Here is a 15,354-nt window from a genome sequence, read left to right as displayed (position 1 = left end):
TGACTTTGGTCGTTTCTTTGCCTACTTTGAACATTTGGGTGGATAATAGTACACCACCTATTTTTTTAGGACTACACCGCCGATTCTAAGAGCTTTGGCTTTAAAACGACCACTTCAAAGAATATTAAAAGTGTTAAATATTACTCATAGTGAGAGTAAATAAAGAGTAAATATTACTCTTTCCACTACTGACCATAATGGTTTGGAACCACTTGAGTGTGAGTAAATTTAAGTTTTGTGTGAACTATCCCTTTCATAGGTTAATCAGTATGTGTTCGTGCAGTAGCGCCATCTTGCGATCAGCGGCGGTCATGCAGAGATGCGTAACTCCTCCTTTATCATCGTCATCTTCATCGTTTCCCTTTCATTGCAGGACTTTCTTTCCGTAAACACTGACAGCAGAGCTTTCATGTGAAGCGAACTCATGACTTGCGTTACAATAACTGGATCTGGAGTGGGCTTGTAGATCAGAGACTGATCCGCTGAGTGAATCCGCTGCGTTTACTTCATCGCCTCGATGGTCAAGTTTGGCTGGTCATCATGATGCTTTCACGTGAGTCAGCACACACACACCCACACACTACACCTATATTAGGGCTCGTAAATATAGGCACATTCACGCTATCAGGGATTATTACCATAGTAAAGCAATTAACGCAATGTAAACAAACGGTAGCCAATAGTGCGTCAGATGCTGCGTTATGAAATGGTCACTGAGGCACTCCTCTGCTGGACGGTTTGTGTTATAACCAAATGTCGTGTTATATTATTCTGTTAAAGAGATTAATTAAATTGTGCCTTTCGCAGCTTGTTCGCTATTTGAAGACTGTTGGCTATCCCTCTGCATTTTTGCTCTATTTAGAAATGTAACAGTTTACACAAGCATGTTTGATGTTTACCACGGTATTATGATTGTGACCAGCATTTACCATGGTTTTTACATGGTTCGTTGAAGAATATTACATAACGTGCTTTGAAACTACCCACTTGAAAACATAATAGTACTTTACTGTAGTGTTTTGTACCATACGTCAACACTTTGCTATATAAATCTGCAGTATACAGTAGTATTACTTAATTGAATTAATTTTTTCCGATGGTCCACAGAACAAACCATCATTATACAATAACTTGTCTAATTACCCTAACCTGATTAACTTAGTTCAGCCTTTAAATGTCACTTTAAGCTGTATAGAAGTGTCTTGAAAAATATCTAGTCAATTATTATTTACTGTCATCATGGCAAAGATAAAATAAATCAGCTATTAGAAATGAGTTATTAAAACTATTGTGTTAAGAAATGTGTTGGAAAAAAATCTGCTCTGTTAAATAGAAATTGGGGAAAAAATAAACAGGGGGGCGAATAATTCAGGGGGTCTAATAATTCTGACTTCAACTGTACATTTAACCTTTAATCATGATCTGCTAGAAACGGGGCCGGGCGATTCAATCAATGGCGATTTTAATGCACATTTTGTCAGTAAAGACAGTTCAGCAGGTGCTTTCAGATGGAGCAGGATTACTTATGTCGTAGTTCATTGACAAGCAACATAAAACACATTCAAATCCTGAATTTATTTAATAGGATGACAATAAAATCGAGATATTCGTTCTCTGATAATGACCCCTGTTTGTGTTGTTCCTCCGGGAACTAATGCTCAGTGTAGTAAATACTGCTAATCACACATAATAACATGTTTTTACTACAAACTCGCCTCATAGTAAGTCTTTGAAATAAGCCCTTCTGTGAGAGGATTCTGTAGTTGTGTGTTTATTATGTCAAGTCAAAGAACACTGATATATCTTCAGTTTATTCACAAATAAATTAATGTTATGTGGATTTCCTGGGTTTCTTCTTTGTGGTGTTTGGAGTTTCAAGGCAAGGCAAGTTTATTTATATAGCACATTTTATACCCAGTGGCAATTCAAAGTGCTTTACATAAGCAAGAATAAAAAAGACAAGTATAAGAAAATAATAAAAATGATTAAAAACAGATTAAAATGTGTTAAGTGAGCGCCCTCTAGTGATCAATGGAGAGTTAACGCTGATCACATGACTGTTTTTCCCTGTCAAGATCAATAATATCCAGCTGATGACCCCAGAACCACACACATTTCAGGCACACACAATCCAGCACACACGATCTAGGCAAACCATATATGGTTATGATGGATGTTAACGTTATTAGCGTCTTCTCGGACATCGTCATCAATATATTTTTATATGTATTGTTAATAAAAATTGTTCACAATAAACAATAGTGTATGCTATTTTACAAATACAGCGATCGTGATGGGGGAATAGGGAACATTGTTTCCGATTACCATTTAATATAATAGACTGAACAATTTTCTATCAGTCATCATAGATCAGGGGTGTCCAAACTCGGTCCTGGAGGGCCAGTGTCCTGCTTATTTTACTTCTAACCCCAATTAAACACACCTGAACCAGCAAATCAAGCTCTTTCTAGGTATACTAAAACATCCAGGAAGGTGTGTTAAAGGAAGTTGGAGCTAAACTATGCAGGATACCGGCCCTCCAGGGCCGAGTTTGGACACCCCTGTCATATATGATCAGTCATTATTTATCTGACAGAGTCAATATAGCAGATACTCGATTGCTGGCTTTGCTGAAACATTTTTCAGAGATATATAAACGATCTGAATTGGACAGGTTTAATTTATATAATGGATTTATTATAATAAAGGAAATGATAGCAAGCTAATATGTATAGGCTATAATACATCTTTATATGTAATGCAAATCCTTTTACATTTAATAAATGTTTAACACTATATTAATATTTTACTCCAGCGACTGAATAGTATTTATTTGCTTAATTTTCTAATAACTTTTTTATTAGTGATTTCCCACATTAAATACTATAGTAATTTATTGTAAGTAATATATTGTGTTTATATCGTTATATATGGTGTTTTTAAACCATAAAGTACTGGTAATTTGTGGTAATTATAGTTGCAACAAATATAGTAATACAAACAAATTAACTGTTAATAAATAAATAGCCCAGTCACCATAAATAAATATTGAAATAAAATTGAAATAAATAAATAGCCCAGTCACCAGACATGAACATTATTGAGCATGTCTGGGGTAAGATGAAGAGATGTCTGGGGAAATTCTTCAGCAGGATAGCGCTCCTTCTCATACTTCAGACTCCACATCAAAGTTCCTGAAAGCAAAGAAGGTCAAGGTGCTGCAGGATTGGCCAGCCCAGTCACCATATATGAACATTATTGAGCATGTCTGGGGTAAGATGAAGGAGGAGGCATTGAAGATGAATCCAAAGGATCGTGATGAACTCTGGGAGTCCTGCAAGAACGCTTTCTTTGCCATTCCAGATGACTTTATTAATCAGTCATTTGAGTCATTGCAGAGATGTGTGGATGCAGTCCTCCAAGCTCATGATGGAGTCAGACACAATATTCATTCTGTTTCCACTGCAGCATGACGACATATTCTATACTGGACATTATTTCTGTTAAGTAATAAGACTTTTGTCTCAGCAAAGTCAGACCTTACTGTCCTAATTAAATCATTACAAATTAAGGCATGCTCATATTTTATTTTGGTAAAATAAACCTAATATAGAGGCCTTTTTTTGCCTTTCATATAAGCCACTTCTGATACCAAGTGATCAACTAGAAGTCAAATTATTATTTGTTGTTCCTAAAACTTGGATAGGCGACAACACTTTTGTTAGGTAGTGTACTGTTTGATGAGATTCCATTACAGTAATCCACCCTGCTGCTGATAAAAGCATGAACAAGTTTCTCTAAGTCCTCACTCGAGACAAAGCATCTAATTCTTGCAATGCTTTTGAGATGATAGTATGCTGATTTACTTACTGCTTTGACATACTGAAACTCATATCTGACTCCAGTATAACACCCAAGATTCTTGATCTTATTTTTTGCTGGTTGACCCCTAGAGCCAAGGTACACATTCACCTTGAGAGTGAATGTAAAGTAGTGCAACATAAAGTGTGGTGAACAAATTCACATTTGTAAGATGGAGTTTAATAAAGTGTATAGAGAGAAGAATGCTTTGACAGGTGGTTTGTCAAGCCCACTGACCACCTAAGTGCCGAACCTTTGCCCAGTAAGCTCTATGGTGGTAAATAAAATTAATAATAATAATAAAATACAATTATGTCTGAAAGATTGGGCACAAACGTAATTTCAGATAGATTTCTGAGACCGCATATTGATTTAATCATGTAGAACAAAATAAAGAGAGCTTTTAATAAAATATATCTGAAATCTGTATCAAATCAGCCAGTTTGCTAACAAAGCTAAGTTAACAAAGCTTAAATGTTTAATATTAAATATTTAATGCTTAAAAAAAAGTTAACAGAGCGCAAATAAGTTTGAAATAAAGTGATGATCGCTTCTCAGCTGCTTCTTGATCTGTAAATAAGTGTCTTGTGTTTTATTTGACAGTCCTCGGTGGGCCAGAGGGAGCATGTGGGAGTCACATGAGTGCGGGAGATGAGCAGTAAACAGGCCGTCCCAGCATGAACAGCACAACTCAGCCTCCTCACTCCATCAGCGGAGACGTGGCCGTGGGCTACGTTCTCGTGCCCTTCTTCCTCATCACCGCCATCGGGATGGTGGCCGCAGCGGTAGGGCACTCTACAGGCTCCTCAGGGTGTATGTATGTGTGTGTGGAGGGCGGGAATGTGAAGGCGCATGATGGAGTAATTTGATTGAGTCGAACATCCACAAAGACAAAAGGCCTTTCTTTTGTGATGAATGCGTCTCAATGCGTGCGCTAATGCTGGTCAGCTGCGTCTCTGCTGTTTTTAATGGCCGGAGCAGACGGATAGGCAGTGTTAAAGCGATACTTCACCTCACATTTACTCACGGCTTCAAGTGGGTTTAAGCTTTTGTGAGATTTCTTTCTTCTGTTGAACACATTTCAAGAAAGAAACTCAGATTTGGATCAAGTGGAGGATGAGAAAGACTACATCTACATCTAATCTGGATAAATTTGCAAGCAACGTCTAAAAACAACGCTCCATATCCACACAATCCTTTTCAATTTTTTCCATAATCCACAATAAAAACTACACAAAAAATACTTTTGTTCAAGTACTGAGATGAGCACAGACGTAAAACGCTTCTACCTGCGTCATATCCGCCTGGCGTTTATTTACTTTCTGTCTCTTGAAATGTCACAGCAAAGTATCGTAACTATAGTCAAAGTCACTTTAAGGCAAGTCATTTCACTCGGCAGCCATCTTTGAAACGCCTCTCAAGCTGGATTTATACTTTCGCCTGGTGCTGCATCGCGCCTCCACTGACTGCGCGTGCACCTCACGAAACGAATGAGGCTTTTATACTTGCCGCGTTCGCCGTTGTGATATTGTTTAAAATGACAGGGTGTGGTCAAAAGAAACTGACCGTAAAATCAGAGGGACAAACAGAGAAGTAGAACGTTTCCGGAACTACGTCATATCATTCATATCGTTCAATATTTTTAAACTAATTATTTTTATTATTTTTTATAAATTATTTGAATGATTATAAGGATTTTTATAACCATTCTAGATTTTTTTTATCAAATGTTGATGCATCACTTGCTTTTGTTCATATCTCAGACAGTTTTACCTATTAAAGTTTATAAACAGACAGTTCTACAAACAGTTTTTTATTATGGCAAGAATAAAACCAAAAAAAAAGTACACTTACTGAAAAATACAGATGCATTTTTTAGACTTAGCCCGCTCCACAATTCACAATTACTGTCTGGCTAGTTTCTGTCCTCTTATTAGGCTAAAAAGGCAATAATGGTCCAACATTCCTGACCATTATCATTAATAAAGCCTAGAAAAACAGGGCATTAGTATTGTAAACCGATAGGTTCAATTATTCTTTTCCAGTTATCAAAGAAATAATTTGTTACTTCATTTTAGTTTTGTAGCTATTAAATTGTTTTAAATTCAAAATTGTAATATATACATCAGTGTAAAAGCTATGACTGGTGGAAAAACTTTCTGTAAATGTGTATTAATACCCCTTGGGTCTCCATTTTTGCCATGGCCTCTCTTTTTGATTTTAACAAACTTATCCTTTAAGTTTTTCTAAACTTTTTAACAATAATTATTGGTCATCTGATTATACCTATGATAGATGGATCATAAAGATGTGTGTACAGTCATACCTGTCTCAGACAAAATCTCTTCAAAGTGGTTCATATTCAACTCAAATCAAACTGTTAGCTCGAGTTTTTTTTTAAGCCGAAATCATGTCGCACGCACCCAAAACGAACATCCGCAAACTCTGCGATGACGTCAAATTCGCTGCGCGCACTCAAGCGAACTTGCGGACGCGTCGAGTATAAACCAGGCTTCAGGCAGTATTCTAGGGCATTCTGTCTTAATGGGGAAACATCAAATTCTCCAAAACTGTTAGCCAAGCTTACGCTTACATTACATATTTGGAATAACCAATAAAATTAAACAACAACCGTCTCATAAGTTTCGTTTCTAAACATTTGAATCAAACAAAATCGGCATATTTACAGGGTTGCCAGAGCTAATGCGCATGCAAACTCGAATGGAACGAGATCACGGCACCAACCTCATTTATTGTCGTTCTACACATTATCGTCTTCTGTATAATGATGGTATCCAGAAGTAATTCACAACTTGGTCCTGATGGCGGGCGCATCTCCTCCAGAAATGACAGCGACACTTTGTTTTCAAGTCTGTGGGCGTTTGAGTAGTTGAGTCATGTGATGTGCGTTTGACAGGACAGACTGTACCTTGTGTTCGTTTCATACGGATTACAAAACCAAAACTACTTTTGTTTTTAAGTCTAGTGGGTTCATTTAAAATTAGAGATTTCAAGCTTTATGAGGATATATTTCTTATGTCCGTGGAGCAAGTATTCACAGAGATTCCAGTGTGTTTGTTGACCACCAAACTGTCATAAAAGCTGGTCTGAACTTATCTCCTGGAGAATCCTCAGCCAATAGCGATCGTTGGTTGGCTACTGCACTAGTAGGCGGGGCTTCATTCGCCATATTGACCGTTACACATTTCCCCATACAAAACTATAGGAGTGACATGTCTTGTTTATTCTATAGTCTTTGCCATAGTCTGCTTCCGCCGCTGAACAATAGCTCCCAGTAAACATTCCCTGTCCTTTGAGAGAGGCAATATGGAGCCTGTACAAACTGAAATTATTCTTTAATAAAGCCGTCGAAATGAACAGCATATAAAACATCTGCTGTACAATGTCGTAGAGCATGTTAGCTGAATTAGTCTGTGTCACATGACTAGAATGCATCATTGCATTTGAAAGCCGCCTCCTCACTGCAACACGAAATCAGCATTTTCAAATTATCCTCTGCAGAGTGTTTTTAAAAAGATGTTTTCATGTCCTATAAAGGCCATCTCAGTGTGGACAGGAGGCTGAAACGGAGAGAAAAAACTGTCACTTTAAAGGGTGTAGCAATATTATGTGTGTTTTACTATGTTTTGTGCAATAAAATGTTAATGGATCTCTTCTGTTTTGTAGGTGATGTACATAAGGAGGAAACGCAGGTAAATAAACACAAGCCAGTACAGTTTGCAAGAAATGCAATAGATACAATACTAGAATTGTTTGGGTGGATAATGAAGCTTTTTGCAGGATTCCCACTGCTCATGGAATTTAATAAAGTCTATTACAGACATTGAAAGTCAGGGAATATACAGTATGTGTATATATATATATATATATACAAGAACAAAAACAGAAAACACATACACACAAACAGAAAAACACACATGCACACAAATACACACACAAAAACAGAAAAACAACACACATATATATATGTGTGTTGTTTTTCTGTTTTTGTGTGTGTATTTGTGTGCATGTGTGTTTTTCTGTTTGTGTGTATGTGTTTTCTGTTTTTGTTCTTGTGTGTATGTGTTTGTCTGCGTTTGTGTGTGTAATGTGCGTGTTTGTGCTTGTGTGTGTATTTGTTTTTAGCAAATGATTGTGTGTCTTTCTGTTTGTGTTTATTTGCGTGTGTGTTTATGTGTGTGCTTGTGTATCTGTGTGTGGTTGTGTATCTGTGTATATGATTTATTTTGTTTGTTTGTTGTTTTTGTGCTTTTGTGTGTGTGTGTGTGTGTGTGTGTGTGTGTGTGTGTGTGTCTGTGTTTGTGTGCTTCTGTATTTGTGCTTGTCTGTGTGTCGGTTTTTGTATGTGCTTGTGTGTGTGTTTTCGGTGTGTGTGTGGGGGTGTGTGTGTTTGTGTGTTTATGTGTGTGCTTGTTTGTGTGTGTGATTTTTTTTTGTGTGTGTGTGTGTGTGTGTGTGTGTGCATGCATGTATGTTTGCTTTTTCAGTATTTTTGCTATTGTGTGTGTGTTTGTGTGTGCTTGTGCATTTGTGTGTGTATTGTGTGCTTCTGTGTTTGTAATTGTCTGTGTGTGGGTTTGTGGATGTGCTTGTGTGTGTGTTTGTGTGTTTGTTTTTTGTGTATATGTTTGTGTGTCTGTGTGTATTTGTTTGTGTTTGATTTCTTTTGTTTGTGTGTGTATTTGTGTGCATGCGCGTGTGTATGTTTTTGTGTGTATTTGTGTGCATGTGTGTTTTTCTGTTTGTGTGTGTGTGTGTGTGTGTTTGTTTGTTTGTCTGCGTTTGTGTGTGCTTGTGCATTTGTGTGTGTATTGTGTGTGTTTGTGCTTATGTGTGTATTTGTTTTTTTGCATATGTTTGTGTGTCTTTCTGTTTGTGTTTATTTGTGTGTGTGTGTGTGTGTGTGTGATTTCTTTGTTTGTTTGTTGTATTTGTGCTTGTCTGTGTGTCGGTTTTTGTATGTGCTTGAGTGTTTGTTTTTGTGTATATGTTTCTGTGTTTTAGGTGTGTGTGTTTGTGTGTTTATGTGTGTGCTTGTTTGTGTGTGTGTTTGTTTGTGCTTGTGTATTGTGTGCTGTGTTTGTGCTTGTCTTTGTGTGTAGGTTTGTGTATGTGCTTGTGTGAGTATTTGTGTGTTTTTTGTGTATATGTGTGTGTGCTTGTTTGTGTGTGCGCGTGATCTTGTGTGTGTGCATGTGTGTTTGTTTTTCTGTTTTTGTTTGCGTGTGAGCGTGCATGTGTTCGTGTGTTTGTTTTTGTGCATGTTTGTGTGCGTGCTTCTGTGTTGTTCTGTTTGTGTTCATGTGTGTTCTTGTTCATGTATGTGCTTGTGTGTGTTTTTGTGTAAATTATATGTGTGTGATTGCTTGTGTGTATTTGCGTGTTTTTTTCTGTATTTGTGTGCGCTTGAGAGTGTGTGTATTTGTATGTGTGTGTTTTTCTGGTTTTGTGTGCATGTGGGTTTATGTGAGTGTGTGCTTGTGTGTATGGGTGTGTGTATTTGTATGTGTGTGTTTTTCTGGTTTTGTGTGTTTATGTGAGTGTGTGCTTGTGTGTATGGGTGTGTGTATTTGTATGTGTGTGTTTTTCTGGTTTTGTGTGTTTATGTGAGTGTGTGCTTGTGTGTATGGGTGTGTGTATTTGTATGTGTGTGTTTTTCTGGTTTTGTGTGTTTATGTGAGTGTGTGCTTGTGTGTATGGGTGTGTGTATTTGTATGTGTGTGTTTTTCTGGTTTTGTGTGTTTATGTGAGTGTGTGCTTGTGTGTATGGGTGTGTGTATTTGTATGTGTGTGTTTTTCTGGTTTTGTGTGTTTATGTGAGTGTGTGCTTGTGTGTATGGGTGTGTGTATTTGTATGTGTGTGTTTTTCTGGTTTTGTGTGTTTATGTGAGTGTGTGCTTGTGTGTATGGGTGTGTGTATTTGTATGTGTGTGTTTTTCTGGTTTTGTGTGTTTATGTGAGTGTGTGCTTGTGTGTATGGGTGTGTGTATTTGTATGTGTGTGTTTTTCTGGTTTTGTGTGTTATGTGAGTGTGTGCTTGTGTGTATGGGTGTGTGTATTTGTATGTGTGTGTTTTTCTGGTTTTGTGTGTTTATGTGAGTGTGTGCTTGTGTGTATGGGTGTGTGCGCTTGTGCATTTGTGTGTTTTGTGTGTTTCTAAATGTGTGCTTGTGGGTTTGTGCATGCATGTGTGTGTGTTTGTGTGTGTTTTCTCTCTTTTGTTTTTCTGTTTTTGTGTGCGTGCGTGTGTGTTTTTCTGTTCTTGTGTTACTATTTGTATGTGTGCACTCAGGATCGACAGACTCCGCCATCAGCTTCTTCCAGTCTACACGTATGACCCGACAGAAGAGCTGAATGAGGCCGAGCAGGAGATCCTGTGGAAGGAGGAGGACACAAAGGTAAACCATCCTGCTGCCAGTCCTGTTACAAACACAGACGGCACAGATACACAAGAGCTGTCGATGTCATATTGCACGTTCACTCTCACACATGCCAAAAATAAATATAATCAGTATCGTCATCATTGAAGATGCAGTAATCAGTTAAACATTTCTTTGTCTTTCATGGATCTCTTATAAAAACCAGGACTTGACATGAACTGTTTTTGATCACCAGCCACTGTGGCTAGTAGTTTTCCAACATTACTAGCCACTCGCCATTTTCACTAGCCACAATTTTAATGTCGGGAAAATATATTTTATACGCGTAAATATGACTTAGACATGCTAAAATGACTTGATTTTGCGTTATCTCCACATGCCTCCTCATCCATTTCACTGTTTGTGTGTCGTGTGTGAGCTTGCTTAATAACCATGAGCAAATGGGTCATGGTTTCATAGTATTACAATTAGTTTAATGAGTTCACACTTAGCTCATGATTTATACATAGCTTGTTTGGCGTGCTGTTCCGGGAGAGAGCCTTGAGCTCAAGGGATCCTCGAGCCCAGGGCTCCCCTCTTTCGCAGGGCGAGAGGAGTTTGAGCTCAGGTCGATCTCAAACTCCCAAGCTGCTGAGGCCAAGGTGAACTTCCTGAGAGTGAAACATTAGAAAAAAGATTTAGGCTTATTTTATCTATAATGTAGAGCACATTTGGATGGTGGGAGGAAACCGGGGAACCCGGGGGAAACCCACGCTGACACGTGCAAACTCTGCACAGAAATACCAGATGGCCCAGCGAGGTCCCAACGCCATTGTTATTGTTGCTGTGAGGCAACAGTGCTAGTCACTGGGCCACCATGCCGTCCATTCTAGATAAAGGTGGAAGAAGGGGAGGAGGAGGGTTTCTTCCAGACGAAGATAGTTGTAGAGAAGGAAATGAGGATATATATATATTGACTTGGGATCCTTTGATTGGAGGATCATGATTAGCTAATGTGGATGAGCTGGGTCAATCATGAGCACATGCTCCTCTCGAAATTAGTTTAAAATTAAACTTCACTTCACATAGTTATCAGAGCTCAAAGATAGCTTAAAAGGGCTAATAATTTTGTCCCTAAAATGTTTTTTGGAAAATTAAAAACTGCTTTTATTCTAGCCGAAATAAAACACATAAGACTTTCTCCAGAAAAAAAAATATTATCAGACATACTGTGAAAATTTCCTTACTCTGTTAAACATCATTTGGGAAATATTTAATAAAGAAAAAAAATTCAAAGGGGGCTAATAATTCTGACTTCAAACGTATATACAGAAAACATCTTTCTCGAAAAAATAGTAGTTAGCTATCAACACGTGGTCCGTTATATCCTCAATATGTTATTTTAGGAGCAGGATTGGTCTTTATTAATATGAATGTGCAAAACTCATCAAAGCCGTTGAAGGGTATTTTATAAATGACATGTCAGAAGAGTGACCCAGTTAGAAAGGAAACATTTGTGGTGTCAACCACTCATGCAAAACAAAAAAAAAAAAACATAAACCATGTGACATATTTGGGCTAATACAGAATGTAGCTGTAAATATGACCATTTTGTGTGAGATATACTGTATATTTATAACAAAGTAGCAAACTGCTAACAGTGAAAGATGCTAATTTCAATTCATTTCTACTTGCATTAGATTATTTGGAGATAACAGTAAAGACTTTTATTTATTCTTCTACCCAAAATTGTAAGTCAAACTTTGATTAAAAAATTAAAAATGCACGCTTTGTCAGTGTAAATGCTACAGAAATAAAGATGAATATAATTTAATGGGAGTGCTGGGAGAACTTTGAGAAGTCCCGCTGTAAAGCCTTTAGTAGTGATAGCTGATTTGGAAGCACGGCTTCATGAAGCATTGAATCCTTTACAAATCCTGTGTTTTGAATCAGTGGTTTGGAGTGCATATCAAATTGGCACAGTCACATGATTTCAGTAAATGAGGCTTCTACGTCATTACTGTTTCAAATCTTTCCGAATATTCACTGAATATCCACAGGGGCGATCTGTGCAAGACCATAAAATCCACATGAATCACACATGTTTATTCAGTTCAACCCCAGCAGTGGAGAACTCCAGCAGGTTTCTTAGTTTCTACCTGATCTCAGAGACGTTTTACGAGGTTGTAGATGTTCTATTAAGACATTTGTCGAATTAAAAGTAATACTAATCTCTTGTTGGCTTGTTTAGAGTCCCTCATGGAACAATCAATATGTACACCTTAAAAACTTATTGAAAACATTATGCAAACGCTTCATATTTAATGATATTAGATCGTAAGTGCATTTAGACTGTAGGTTATACTTTCAGTTTAAAGTTCGCAGTGGTTAGTGCTTCGTCAGAGAGTCTGTTTTCTGATTTGTTCGATTCTGGGGGTTTTCTAAATCTTTCTTCTCTCTCTCTGCTTTGATTTCTCAAATCTTTGCTGTCATGTCCTAATAAAGATGAAAATATTCCAATAATGTGTATCAAGTTTTTAGAAAAAGTCAGTTTTTATGGATGTCTCGTTGCATTTACACAGTTTTGACCACTAGGTGTCGCTAGAATGCAGTGTTTTGAACACTTCAGAACAGTGAATCATTTTGCAAAGCAGTTTGATCAGTTTTAAAGCTTTGAATCAGAATCAGAATCAGAAAGAGCTTTATTGCCAGGTATGTTCACACATACGAGGAATTTGTTTTGGTGACAGAGCTTCTACAGTGCAACAGGATTACAGAGACAGGACAAAAAACAGATAATAAATAATTTTTTTAAAAATAGAAGTAGTGAGTGCAAATATACAGATTAACAAGTGTATGTACATGTTTACCCTGCTGAAAAATCCAGCTTAAACCAGCCTAGGCTGGTTGGCTGGTTTTAGCTGGTCGACCAGCCTGGTTTTAGAGGGGTTTTGGCCATTTCCAGGCTGGTTTCCAGTCATTTCCAGCCTGGTCTTAGCTGGTCAGGCTGGAAAATGACCAGCTAAATCCAGCTAAAACCAGCTTGACCAGCCAAAACCAGCTATGTCCAGCTTAAACCAGGCTGGTCAAGCTGGTTTTAGCTGGTCATTTTCCAACCTGACCAGCTAAGACCAGGCTGGAAATGACTGGAAACCAGCCTGGAAATGGCCAAAACCCCTCTAAAACCAGGCTGGTCGACCAGCTAAAACCAGCCAACCAGCCTAGGCTGGTTTAAGATGGATTTTTCAGTAGGGTATTACTATATACAACGTTATATGTGCAGCTGTTATGTACAAATTGGCATGTAAAGTGTGTGGAAAGCTTACTTTTTACCATACCTTTTAGCTCTGTGATTGTAACACTGTCCTAACAACACACCATGCTTCAACACACAATAAAAGGCTTCTTTTCCATGTTAAAAGGATTTTTTGTCCGAACAATCAGCAATGGCAATGCGCAGTTTCTATTTTAGAAATTCTTTCTATTTCTGCAACGTCATAGCAGAACAACAGCATATAGCTCTACGACAATGATCACCTCAGGTACTGATTATGTGCTTTATTCAGAGTTAAATGCTGCCAATGTGAGATTAAATACCATTTTCCATGACATTTGTTGTCAAACTACTGAAAGCAGAAGCAGAAGTTCACCTCAGATGTTGAAAATTAAAGTCAGAATTGTGCAAACCAACAACGTGTCACTCAGTAGCCTATTAATAATGTAAAAGAGGTTTAATATGTATTAAACAGATTAAAAGTCTTTACTATTTCTTTGGGAGTGCAGTGGCTGGTATTTAAATGTTTCTGTTGCGCTGTGTTTGGTGCAGACAGATTGCTTGTACAATTTGTACAAGTCTGCTAATCTTGTTGTGTGTTGTTAGGACACGGTGTGATGTGTGTCTGTGCTATGACTGTGTTTGCAGGTTGTCCAGGGTTGGATGAGGACCTACCAACAGCGCAGACCTTTGCTGCCGAAGGATCCTGACGCATGAAAAAGGTTTGCTGGAAAGTCTTCTGCACTCTTGTCAGATTAATATCGCATCACTCTGTTTATTGTCACGTCGTGCTGTATTGCAGATTCACAGGATGGACGTTTCTGAGCAATAAACTACTGCGTTTGCCCACTGAAGATGGGTCGAGAAGAGCTTTAGTGATGTGGCAGATCTGGAACCTCAGGTCTCCGCTCGCTCAACATGAAGTGCAGCTTTGCTGATTTGCCGCTGTGGCGATTATATTTATTTTGGTTTTATGTATTCTGCTGATGTTCTGTGCTATTAAATCCTCATGAAAGATGATCTTCATGACTGTGATCTGCTCGGTGTGAGTAAACCAAGGGCTGGATGGGTGAGTAAACCAAGGATGGGTTATTGTGCTAAACCAACACGGCACTCAAGAAACCATGCTTGATTTTTTTTTATTTCAGTATGTTAGTTTTGAGGACAAATCTACACTCATTGGCCACTTTATTAGGTACACCTTACTAGTACCGGGTTGGACCCCCTTTTGCCTTCAGAACTGCCTTAACCCTTCGTGGCATAGATTCAAAAAGGTACTGTAAATGTTTCTCGGAGATTTTGCTCCATATTGACATGATAGCATCACACAGTTGCTGCAGATTTGTCGGCTGCACATCCATGATGCCAATCTCCCATTCCACCACATCCTAAAGGTGCTCTATTGGGTTGAGATATGGTGACTGTGGAGGCCATTTGAGTTCAGTGAACTCAATGTCATGTTCAAGAAACCAGTCTGAGATGATTCGCACTTTATGACATGGTGCGTTATCCTGCTGGAAGTAGCCATCAGAAGATGGAGACACTGTGCTCATAAAGGGATGAACATGGTCAGCAACAATACTCAGGTAGGCTGTGGCGTTCACACAATGCTCAATTGGTACTAATGGGCCCAAAGTGTGCAAAGAAAATATCCCCCACACCATTACACCACCACCACCAGCCTGAATTGTAGATGCAAGGTAGGATGGATCCTACTTTCATGTTGTTGATGTTAAATTCTGACCCTACCATCTGAATGTGGCAGCAGAAATGGAGACTCATCAGACCAGGCAACGTTTCTCCAATCTTCTATTGTCCAGTTTTGGTGAGCCTGTGTGA

At 38.2% G+C, this 15,354-nt stretch overlaps 1 protein-coding gene across 1 annotated transcript; it reads left to right on the top strand.

Moving 5' to 3' along the window:
* The first annotated feature begins 282 nt into the window (after positions 1-282).
* Positions 283-14,541, top strand: smim29 (small integral membrane protein 29). The gene is made up of 6 exons (XM_056450075.1): positions 283-553; positions 4,465-4,646; positions 7,549-7,574; positions 10,175-10,280; positions 14,164-14,237; positions 14,318-14,541. The coding sequence occupies exons 2-5, from the start codon at positions 4,539-4,541 to the stop codon at positions 14,230-14,232; spliced, it is 309 nt and encodes a 102-aa protein (XP_056306050.1). The 5' UTR covers positions 283-553; positions 4,465-4,538; the 3' UTR covers positions 14,233-14,237; positions 14,318-14,541.
* Positions 14,542-15,354: the final 813 nt, after the last annotated feature.

This window comes from Danio aesculapii, chromosome 23, assembly GCF_903798145.1.
Source record: "Danio aesculapii chromosome 23, fDanAes4.1, whole genome shotgun sequence".
NCBI classification, from domain to species: domain Eukaryota; kingdom Metazoa; phylum Chordata; class Actinopteri; order Cypriniformes; family Danionidae; genus Danio; species Danio aesculapii.
The sequence above is the reverse complement of the archived record's forward strand: the minus strand, read 5'-3'. Positions and strand labels throughout refer to the sequence as shown.

What these genes read in the sequence shown, in the direction of transcription:
- smim29 (XM_056450075.1), top strand. Translation starts at nt 4,539, where the DNA reads ATGAACAGCACAACTCAGCCTCCTCACTCCATCAGCGGAGACGTGGCC. An exon ending in TCGGGATGGTGGCCGCAGCG is followed by an intron (nt 4,647 to 7,548) that starts GTAGGGCACTCT and finishes TCTGTTTTGTAG; the next exon opens with GTGATGTACATAAGGAGGAA. An exon ending in TACATAAGGAGGAAACGCAG is followed by an intron (nt 7,575 to 10,174) that starts GTAAATAAACAC and finishes GTGTGCACTCAG; the next exon opens with GATCGACAGACTCCGCCATC.